Source organism: Hylobates moloch, unplaced genomic scaffold (assembly GCF_009828535.3).
Source record: "Hylobates moloch isolate HMO894 unplaced genomic scaffold, HMol_V3 SCAFFOLD_10, whole genome shotgun sequence".
NCBI classification, from domain to species: Eukaryota; Metazoa; Chordata; class Mammalia; order Primates; family Hylobatidae; genus Hylobates; species Hylobates moloch.
In genome coordinates, this window is record NW_026652285.1 from 95,817,500 (window position 1) to 95,829,722 (window position 12,223).

General features: G+C 40.0%; 1 protein-coding gene across 10 annotated transcripts in view; it reads right to left on the reverse strand.

Moving 5' to 3' along the window:
- The window catches only part of DENND1A (DENN domain containing 1A), a 551,140-nt gene that overhangs the window by 263,087 nt on the left and 275,830 nt on the right, over positions 1–12,223 (reverse strand). For all 10 annotated transcript variants that reach the window (XM_058445765.1, XM_058445767.1, XM_058445766.1 and 7 more), the window contains one exon: positions 8,262–8,372. In XM_058445765.1, coding sequence (XP_058301748.1) covers positions 8,262–8,372 — 111 coding nt within the window. The remainder of the gene's footprint in view (positions 1–8,261; positions 8,373–12,223) is intronic.

The following is a 12,223-nucleotide window of genomic DNA, read 5'->3' on the forward strand; positions in this document are numbered from 1 at the left end:
GCTAACATTCCCATCTGCAAAGGGAGAAGAAAACCCACAAGCTCCTAGGGTTGCTGCAAGAACCAATGAAAAATACGTGATTAGCATAGTGCCTGTCACATAGGAAGGGGGTGGCTCAAAAGGTTAACTTAAAAGAACTTTAAAAGGGTGGGGGAGAACTGGGTGGCTCCCATATAAAGTACTGAGGATGAATCTACTTAAGGATATTCTTACACATTTATTCTGTGAATGCTCTTTGGTGGTCCTGGAGCTTTACAAGCTACAAAAAAAAAAAAAAAAAAAAAAAACCACACACTCTAAGTACTATACAATCAGGTCTTATTTTTCACCCAAACCAATAGCACGCAGCTCCACTAGTTACCTTATCCACCAGATTTGGCTCAGGGTATCTTTTTGGCTCTTTGTAAGAATTTTCAAATTCCTTTAGCGGGGTGGCTATTCCTAACAACGTGCCCCTGGCTCTTGCGACAGTTCCCGCACAAGGGACTGGAAAATGGTGTAAGCAATGGCACCCAATAGACATAACCTGGTTCCCAGGCATGCACTTCGAAGGGGCTGAGATTAGTTTGTGTGTAATCCTTGGATGCTTCTCCCTTTCCAGAAGCCAAAGCCTCCTTCCCCTGACACTGCATCATAATGACCTATATTCATGGCCACCTCTCCTACTGACTAGGACATGACCTTGGGCAAGTTATTCCGCCTTTCCAAATGGACTGGCTGTTCTGTAAAATGGGAATAATATCTATCTTCTAGGAATGCTGATGGAAGTGTATTATCTCTATTAAGATCTTTGACCTAGTTGCTCTCCATAGAGTTCCAAAAAGCAGTATGAATTAAACTCAGATATGAAAATATGGAAGAAAAATGGGGACTTTGTGCTACAGGGAATCACACTGAAGTATTTACATTAGAGAACAAGATTTAGTTAAGCCTTCCCTATTTATCATTTATAAAGGAAAACAATCAATATACATTAACTGAGCAAAGAGAACAAAAACTTACATTTTTCTTATACAGAATATCACAATGTTATTGACCGAGAAACCCTGAAATGCATATTACCTGCCTCTGAACTAAATATTGTTGAGTTTGTCTCTATTGACACAGTCATTTTTATAGAAGACAGCACTCAAGTGCTCGACAGCTTTTATCTTTCACGTGCTTGGTGACTCTGAGGAGCATTAAGCCTCCATTTTATCAAACACAATTGAGAAAAATGTGGTTTGTCAAGTATTGCAGGCCACATCAGGATCTGTCAAGAGAGGTTCCTCAAAAAATCTCAGGCTGAGATGGCCTTTGCATATCCCCCTCTGCACCAGCCCCCATCTAAAAGATAATAAAAAGCCACTCTTAAGGAAATAAAAGACAACAATTGGGAAACTTTCAAATTCTGAATTTGAAGAGGCCCAAAGGCATGAATACAACAGAAGTCGGCTCAGCTACGTCATCCCTAAACTCCGCAGAACCTCTCAGGATGCTGCCAACTGCACGTGAGATACAAGGAGAACCCCACCTCCTCCAGAGAGGCTTCCACCAGCAATCCATAAGACTTCGAACCCAGTTAAGAATCGGCCGGGCGCGGTGGCTCACGCCTGTAATCCCAGCACTTTGGGAGGCCGAGGCGGGCGGATCACGAGGTCAGGAGATCGAGACCATCCTGGCTAACACGGTGAAACCCCGTCTCTACTAAAAAATAAAAAAAAAAATTAGCCGGGCGAGGTGGCGGGCGCCTGTAGTCCCAGCTACGCGGGAGGCTGAGGCAGGAGAATGGCGTGAACCCCGGGGGACGGAGCCTGCAGTGAGCCGAGATCGTGCCACTGCACTCCAGCCTGGGTGAAAGAGCGAGACTCCTTCTCCAAAAAAAAAAAAAAAAAAAAAAAAAGAATCAACTCTTTGCTAAGAAAAGCCTTTTAAAAGTCAAAGTAATATATATTGATAGATTTCAAAACAAAACAAAAAGTAGTCAAGGCTTATCACGAAAAGGAACAGTCCACTTCACCATTCTCCTTACACCCTTCACTCAAAGTAATCACATTCAACACAGGATTTATCTCCTTATTTCTAGATCACGAATTCTTGGTTTCACATTTTCAACATTAAGACTTGGATTCTGCCTTCCCTTTGTGAATGAACTGTTATCCTCTCAGCGGCCAGTCACCCCGCTTATCTGGTGGTCTTCATTCCACAAATATTTATCATGGTGTTACCACAGGCACTGGGGGCACAGCAGTGAACGAAACGGGCAACAATCCCTGTCTTCATGATGTTTACATTCCAGTAGGGTAGGCCCTTAATAAACTGGACAATAAAATTTGATTTCCCATTATAGAATTAATTTATAAACGTTTGCACAGGCTACGTACCAGGCTGTGTTCTAAGAGCTATGCAAGTAGTAACTCATTTTAATTTTACTTCAAAGGAGGTCACTGGTGACTGGAAAAAGACACTAAAACAAGTCCACCTGTTTTAGTGGACAGGTGGGGACTGAATCCTAATGGAAGACTGAGGAGAGAATGAGACAAGAGGAATTAGTAAATAGGTAACTCTCTTAAGGAATTCTGTTCTGAAAGGGAGACTAGAAATGGGATAAAGGGGATATGGGTCAAGAAAGTTTTGTTTTGAAGTCTGGGAGCTTCTATAGCACGTTGGCATGCTCATAAGAATGTGCCAGGAGAGAAGAGAAAATAATAATAGACGCAGGAGAGAAGAGCTTGCTTACTGCTGGAGTAATTTCCTTGAAGGAAACCACAGTGTCGCCTTTCCTGTTGGCATTCTGAGGCCATCTGTGTAAAACTGCAATCCCTGCCACTCTCCACTCCCCATCCGCTCTCTTCGGCTTTATTTTACTCCTTAGTACTTTCCATTTCCTACTGTACGAGATATTTAACTCCTCTGACTTATCGAGGGCCTATGATACTAGAATGCAAGCTTCATGAGAACAGGGATTGTTGCCTGTTTTGTTCACTGCTGTATCCCCAGTGCCTATGGCAATGTCACAGTAAATATTTGCAGAATGAAGTAAGCTGGACAAGCAGAGTGACTGGCCTCAGAGAGGACAGATGGTTCATCTGCAAAGGGAAGGCAGAGTCCAGGAGTACAGGCCCCAGGAAGCTGAGCAATGTGGTGTGGGTTCCTGGCACTCTCTCCTGAGGGTTTCCATTAGATGGGTATAGAATTCTAGGTTAGAAATCATTTTCCCTTAGAAGGTCAAGACACTGCTTCACTGTCTTCTGGTTTCCAGAACTGCCACTGCCAAATCTCAGGCAATGTTGATTCTTAATCTTTGTACGAGAACTGCTTTGTCTCTATCCCTGATATTCTAAAATTTCATGATAAAGGAGCTTTGTACCTTCTTTTTAGGCTTCTAAAAATTTTTGAAATATATTAAGTATGTATGTCATATAAACAACTGTTAAAGAAAAAAAAAATGTAAGAACCCCAAACCTACCACCTGGCTCAGGGGTCAGCAAACTACAGTGAAAAGGCTAAGCCTGGCCTGCTGCCTGTATTTGGCCATAAAGCTTTGTTGGCACACAATCATACACATTAGTTTACCTCTGTTCGATTACAAGGTTGGAGCCCAGCAGTGGCAACAAGGACCATATGACCTGCAAAGGCGTATTTATTATTTGACCCTTTATAACAAAATGTGTTGGTTCCTCACTTGGCTTAAGACAGAAAGCAAAACTTTTGATGTCCCTTGTACGACTCTTCCCAAACCAGTCTTTCCCTGTGAGGAAACGATTACTTAAATTTTGTGTTAATTATTTCTTTTTACCTTTGTAGTTTGTGTGAATCCCTAAACAAGATACCATTTAGTTTTTCTAGCTTGAACTTCATATTAATGAAATCATACTGAACAGTATATCCTGGTGCAACCCAGTTCCTCACTCAGCTTCTACATTAGAGACATAATCATACTGATAGTGCAGTTCATTTTCATTGATCCGATCGATATTCCACTGTGTGACTACACCACAGTCTATCAGTTCTCTGTTGGTAGTCATGAGAACTATTTCCAGGATTTAAATAAAACCCAAAAAAAGCCACTGTGAACATTTTTATACATGTATCCCACCATACATGACCAAGGGGTGTGTGTATACACAGAAAATTCCACCTAGGTGTAGAATTGCTGAGTGATGGGCATACGTAAATAGTTTTGTAGCACATACCCTTCAAATAGTAGTAAATGACATTCTCTAATACACTTCCAATATCACCTGGCTTTGTCAGCCACCAAATTTTTTGCAAACCTAGTGTTTCACTGTTGGTTTTGTTTGTTTTTTTAGAGACAAGGTCTCACTCTGTTGTCCAGGCTGGAGTGAAGTGGTATGATCATAGCTTACTGCAAAGCCATGATCCTGGGCTCAAGTGATCTTCCCGCCTCAGCATCCCAAGTAGCTAGGAGTACAGGCGCGTTCTACCACGCTGATTTTTAATTTTCTTTGTAGAGACAGGGCTCTCACTATGTTGCCCAGGCTGTTCTTGAACTCCTGGCCTTAAGCAATCCTCCCACCTTGGCCTCCCAAAATGTTGGGATTATAGGTGTAAGTCACTGTGCCCAGCCATAATCACTGTAGTTTTAATGTGCTTTTTGATGATTACTAATGTGGTTGAGTATCTTTCCATACGGATGTTGGCCATTTGTATTTCTTCTGTGAAATGCTAATTCATGCCTTTTGCCAATTTTTCCATTGACAGGCTTGTCTTCTTTTTAATTGTCATAGTTCTGTACTTATTTCCGATACTAATTTTCTGTCAGTTTTTTTATATGGCAAATCTCAACTTGTGATTTTTCAGTCACAGAAAAGTATCTTTTAATGAATAAAAGTTCACAATTTTAATATTTTCTTTTATACAATGTATATTTTGGACCACCTTTAAATAAGCCTTTCTCTACTCCAAAGATTATCAAGTATTATTCTATTTTGTCTTCTAAATGTTTTTAAATTTTGCCTTTCACATTTAAGTTCTTGATCCATTTGGAACTTATTTTTGTGTGTGTACAATAGAAACGGTCTTCCTTTTTTTTCCCCATGTGGACAGCCAATTATTGAAAAGTCTATTGATTCCCCAGAGATGCTACAATGCCACTTTTTATGAAATAAAGAGCCCATATACATGTGATCTGTTTTTGGGCTCTCTATTCTGTTCCATCAGCCCATATGTGTATCCTCATCCCACTACTAGCATTGTAATTACTACAGCTTTATAGAAAGTTTTGATATCTGGTAAAGCAAGCTTCCGCAACCCATTCTTTTTTGTCAAGTATGTTGTGGCTCTTTCTCTGGCTTTTCCATATTAATTTTAGAATTGGCTTGTCAGGTACTACGTAAAACCCTATGGGGATTTTGAATATAATTGTATACAATCTATACATCGTTTTGAAATGAAATAACTTCTTCAAGATATTAAGTCTTCTTATTCACGAACATGGTAGTGCTTTCCGTCCCTCTATTGAGGACCATAAAAGTTTTCCCATTTAGTATGCTAATATGTAAGTTATATCAATAGATTTTCTAGTATCATCAATCGTTTGCTTCCTAGTTGAGTATTTTTACCCCTACATTAATGAGTGACACTGGCTGCTAAGTTTTCTTTCTTGTGCAGTCTTTGTGTTGAATGTCAAGGTTATATAAATGTCGCAGGAAAAGCTGGGTTTCATTCCCTCTTGTTCTAGACTCTTAAGGAGTTTGTCTAAGATTGAAATAATCTTTTCCTTGAGATGTTTGATAAAACACACTTGTAAAACCACCTGGGATGAGTGTTTTATCTGGAAAAATATGTAAGGATGTTGATTTGATTTCTGTAAGTTAAATAACCTATTTAATTTTTCTATTTCTTCTGGAGTCAACTTTGCTAAGTTATTTTTTTTCTATTTTGCCTTAGTTTTCAAATGCTGGCATAAAGTTGCTAACAGTATTTTCTTACTATTTTTAAAAATTTCTGCTGCATCTGTTCTTTGTGTTTGTAGATTTATTCCTTTATTTCATTTTAGTTTTGGGAGGAAGCAGAAATAACTTTGTGTGTTTAATCCACCACATTTATGAGAGCAAAATCACACAGAAGTTTCATTCGTCCTTATCTGTAAGATGGAAGTAATTACAGAACCCACTAAGGCTGCTGTAGTAAGGATTAAATGAGTTAATACATGAAAAGTGCTTAGGACAGTGCATGGCACACAGTAAGGGATCAAAAACATCATGATTAAATGATAGAGAATTCATTTCCACTGAGATGATGTCATGTTTTTGTTGACTGAAATTTAATAATCTAAAGCAACAGTATAGGGAATTCATTTCCACTGAGATGATGCCATGTTTTTGTTGACTGAAATTTAATAATCTAAAGCAACAGTAACTGGTTATGGACTAGACTCTTTCAAAGAGGTGATGATAGATGTGGTTGACAATATTCTCATTCTGAAACTCAGTCTGGGTGTTTGTGCCCTGAAATTATGAACTGCATGTATGGTGTAAAATAAAATGTAAAACAAAGCAAGAGGTCTACTATAGGCTATTCTTAACACATAGCAGACAATTAAAAAAAAACTGAGTTCTTGATGAGCAATCAACAACCAAAGAAATAATATAATAAGGAAGGTATAATAAAAACCGTAAGGAAAACTCTAGTAGTCTCAGAGAGTTTTCATTGTTAGGTGCCTTTTATTCATAAGTAAACACATAACTTGATTTTATCCATAGGCCCTTCATTAGGGAACTCTCCACTTATAAAAGTATTTTTCTACTCTCTCTAACAGAGGGATGCCTATTAGGCATTCTACTCCCAGTCAATTTCTGTATATAAGTTTTGTCTACAAACAAAAACAACAATAAACCCAGCAAACAGATATTGAATTATTTAGGGGAAAGTAAAGTGATGCCTGTGATTTACTTTGAAATGCATAAAAAATAAGATGGATGGCTGTAATCCCAGCACTTTGGGAGGCCGAGGTGGGTGGATCACTTGAGGTCAAGAGTTCGAGACCAGTCTAGTCAACATGGCAAAACCCCATCTCTACTAAAAATACAAAAATTAGCTGGGTGTGGTGGTGTGTGCCTGTAACCCCAACTACTTGGGTGACTGAGGCAAGAGAATTACTTGTACCTGGGAGGTGGAGGTTGCAGTGAGCTGAGAAAGCGCCACTGAACTCCAGCCTGGGTGACAGAGTAAGACTCTGTCGCAAAAAAAAAAAAAAAAAGATGGACTAATGGATGCTATGGATGATAAATAGTTGAATAAATACACGATAGAGCAACTGGTACAATGTCACTAGTAGAATTTAGATGGAAGTATATCAGCATTCACTGTAAAATTATTTCAACTTTCTATAATGGCTTAAGAATTTTCATAAAAAATATTGGAGAAAATGTGAACTCTTATACTTAGCAAGTGAAAAACTAAAATAAAAGGAATATAAAAATATTTGTATTATACACACAGCAAAAGTTATATAGAAAGTTCATTATAATTTATAAAAAATCAAGACACCTATAAATGTGAAAGGATGTTAACAAAATACAAATAAAAAAATAAACCCATGGAAAATATTCAGTTACCTCTAACCAAAGAGGTAATTTTAAAATTAAAGCAAGCCTGAAATACCATAGCACATCTACTTTCTTAGCAGAATTAAAACACTTGAGCGCATGCATGCGCGCACACACTCTCTCTCTTTCCTGGCAAAGCTGCCATGAAAATGATGCACTCATCTACAGCTGGCAGCCTTCACTGTAAACAAGCACCACCTGTTTGCAAAGCAATTTGGAAGTCCCCAAGTCATAGTGCTTATCAAGTCCTTTGACCTGGTGTCTCACTCCTTAGAATATAACTGTAACAGTCAAAAGAAGCCAAAAGATGTTCATTGCAGTATTATCTACTAAAAGGATTAAATCATAATGAACAACCTAAATGGCCATCAAGAGAAGAAGGATTTAGTAAATAATGACACATCCATATCATGAAATATGGTGTAGACATTAAAAAATGACAATTGAAGCTCATGTAGAAATCTGCAAAATGTTCATAACACACAATCAAATGGAAAGCTATTTATAATTGACTGTGAGACTACAGGAATAAATGAAATGTGCATTGGCACTGTAAAAAAAAACCATGAACAATTAACGAAAATGACATGCTCCCATATAAGAGGACTGTAGCTGACTCCTTTTTCTAAAATGTTCTTTCATCTTGCTGATGTATCTTTCAATTAAAATTAGATCATTAAAAAGCCAGTCTTAAGACTGTCTACTCACAGTGCTGAGTTTGCTGCAAATGATGAGTATCCGGCGTTCGTACAGCATACTGGCGTACAGATGCAACATGTTGTTAACATCTACAGCCACAAAATATTCTGTCAGATTTCTCTAGGAGAAAGAAGAAGGCATGGTTTGTGGCTGATTTTCTTTGTTTTTATTATAACTGTATCTAATAAAAGCATAAGAAACATAAAATAATCAGAAAGTATACTCTCTTCTTTCCCTGTCCTTTTCTTTTTACCTGGGAGGCCAAATCCCCCACGTGTAAAATCATGAAGCGTAAAGTTGGAAGAGACCTTACAGAGGAAGGAGCCTGAGCAATTACATCTTTGTGTGGTGATTACTTGACAACATGAGGTCGCATCCAGCACTTAGGTCAGTTTCTAAAGGTGAGCAGAACAGGAATTCTACATATCTTACAAATGAGGAAACCAAGACTCAGAGAGATTCTCCAAGATGGAACAGTCTAATAAGCAATGGAAACAGGACTGCTGCTCAAATCTTTGGGCCCCAGATCCTAGAACCTTCCCGATGTGCTGTGCCATATGCCTAAGCAAAAGAAAGTACCCAGGGACCAAAACGCTTCTGGCACTGAGCCCGTTTCTGTGCAGGAGATGCCACCCATGAAGACCAGGCGAGCTCCTCTCCCGTCATCACTGCTGGTATCCCCTCCTTCACAGTTTACATTCGCTAAAATGGCTCAGCTGGAATTAAGGCAATTTCGAACATTTACAATTTCCAGGTATTTCACTCAAAAGGGGAAAAAAAGTTGAAGACAAACAGCAGCAAGTTGTGACAAAGCAGTGTTTCAACTAGCTTTTTTCCCCCCCTGTAGCCTGGGCTTCATTCTTTTAATTAGTACTATAGATTGGTACTCTTCAGATTTCAGAAAAAAAATGGAATGTGTTTCATTTATACAATGCTTTCTATACCCACCTGACTTTAATAATACACATGAATATGCTAATTTCTTCAATGTTACAGGTTTTCAATGCCATACAATATATAATCCTCTGAAAATGAAAGGGTTGGGGAGGGAAGGAATGCTATTGCCAGGGGTTGCAGTTTATAATGATTAAAGATCTATAACCCATAAATTGAAGTAAACCAGGTGGATTTTACATGCAAAATAGCATAAAGTGCTTTTCAACAATACTATGGGCTGGGAGTAAAAATGGGCACTTATCTTATAATTTATTATTGTTTGACTGAAGTACCAGGTTAACCATCAACCTTTATAAATACAGAGCAAGTGAATTAATAGCTCTATATAATAACTACCTATCAAGTGCCAGCCACTGTACCAGACACTGTGGATGTGTAATTGTGCAATCTTCACAAAAATCCAGTGAGGCGTTATTCTTTCCAATATAAAGAAGTCTGGGAGAGGTCAGTAACTGGCGAAGTCAGATCTGACTCCACGGCCTATACGCTTTCCCATACACCACATTGTCCCTCTTATGCACATCTATTGTTTGAAAGGTTCACATCTATTATCAAACACGTCACTTAATCTTCAAACTGTTCCTTGAACTAAGTATTATTATCCTTCTATGAAGATGAGAAAACAGTGGCACAGAGAAGTTGTGTAATTTGACAAAGGTCGCGCAGTAAGTGGATGTGACATGATTCAGTCCTGAGTGGGTATGTCTCTAAATCCGTGCTGTTTTTATTCCACACAAAATTGTAGGTAAAACTCATATTTGGAAAAAGAAACGAAACAAGATCAAGTATGCCTAAAGAAAGGGAAATGTTTCTGTTAAAAATTACTGTTACCCCATTCACAGAGTGATCTGTATGTGGCAGGCAACAGGTGCTTTTCCTGTGTTCTTTCCAATCTTCCCAACAAGCTTGAAACAGGCATTACCATCTCCATTTTATAGATGAGAAAAAAAAAACCTGAGGCTCAGCAAGTCTCAGTAGACTTCTAAAAGTCACCCAGCTAGAAAGGGGAGAACCATGTTTCAAAACCAGATCTCCTCAATTCAAAACTCATACCCTAACCACCACACCAACTTCTCTCTTAACAAACTCAGTGAAAAACAAAACAGCAAACACCAAAGGCAGTCGGAAGGAGTCAACCAGTGTATCTTGGTTCCTCCACTGGATGGAGGAACACAGAGCTAATGATGTAAGGGTGGGGTTTGCTCTGAAGACGGTGACATGGCACAGCTCTCTTCACAAACAAAAATACGAGGCCCTTCACTGAGCATTTCAGTAAAAAGCTTAACTGCTGATGAATTACATGAATTTTTCTTTTAGGAGAGGATGGAAGTAAAAAGAAAATAGAAATGAGGAGCTTAAAGAAGGCCAGAAAGCCCATTAGCACTTTTGACAGATCCAAAGATAACTCTGAAGCCACCAAAACGTGGCCTCAAGAGTCTGCCAAGAAGCTTCACGCTGGGGAGAAATATGTTACACAGCTTGCCGTCCAAATAGGGAGACACAGCGTCAGAGACAAATCCTGCGCCTTATTTTGGTGGGAGAAAAAAAAATCACAAGGATACTTTTGTGGATGGGAAGGGAACATTTCTGAAATAAAAACACCATTTGATTGAGGCATGTCCCCCATCTCCAATGAGATTCTGAGGGACTCAGGTGCTTGTTCCAAAAACTCTACACAGGTATGTTAAAAACATGTAACATTTAGCCAAATTCTCTCTAAACTGTCATGTACTTTTTTTGGTATTTCTCATCCCATCTGTGCTGATTACCAAGATATTTGTGTCTAAACAGAAGCTGTCTTTCTTATCTGCTTCCTCCCCTGCCTCTTTCCTTCTGGGATGCCACCCGCCTGAGCGGGTGGGAGTGGGTGGGAGTGCCAACAGCCCTGGGAACCTCGCTCAGCCGTGGAAGCACCTGTGGGGCAGAATGGGGCCCCGGGAGCAGCTGCAGGGAGCACTCGCAGTTCCCATCAAGCCTCAGTTCAGAAGCACGCCCCATGGAGTCAGGAATCTCCCTCCCCCAGCCACATCAATCCTTACTCTCTCAGGCCTGCCATGCCTTTTCATATCCACAGGCCTTTACTTCTGCTGTGTCCTCTGCCTCAAACGCCCCGCTCTTCCTTGAGGACACCCGCTTACTTTTCAAGGCCCAGCTCCAATGTCACCTCCTCCCGGGAGACTTCCTCAATTCATTTGTCTAGCTCTCCTGTATGCTGCCATTGTCCCCATCTTACAGTAACTCAGTTTTAAGTATGTTTTTGCCAGGAGACAGAGGTCCTGTTAAGTGAAGCTGCTTCTCCCATCATCCAGCAGTTTGATGACAGCAAGCTCGGTGCATGGAGGAAGCAATGGCTGAGGGTGCTGGTCCCTCACTCAGGCGAGAGCAGTGCAGTGCGGAACACACCAGCCCAGAAGATGGACTAGGTGGGACATTAGGAAGAATGTAGCATGTGACTCCAGAAAACCTGGCTCTGAGTCGGATGAAGCAATTGATTACTCAGTAATGGTGAAGAACCTGCAGAAAAAGAACTGCCACTGGAAGCTACACAAAGACTGGTAAGTAACTGGGGATGGCGGAGGGACGGAGGGGTGACTTTTCATGGTATCTGTGGCTACATGTATTAAAAATGTAAATAAATTAGTGGTTTATCAGGTAACTGGGGTGAGGGCTGTACACAGAAGCAGGTGTTCATTTCACAGCCAGGCCAACCATATTTCTCCGATGGGTAAGATCAGAGGATAGAAGGGAGGGCTTTTGCGGCAGGCTGTCCTCAGTCAAGACTACAGCCAGAACACATTATGAGCTTCTGCTGATAAAAGACACGAGATAAGCCACTCTCCCAGCACTTTGCTTCTTCTGTGGACTAAATCCTCATCCTCTCATTTCTATCTCTTATAATCGGGCAATCAACACACACTTATTTAACTCCTACTATGTGCCTAGCACCCTCCTGGGAGCTAGGCCTGCAGAGATAAACTGTGATCTCCATTTTCCTGCTTACTCTGGGGTGGGAG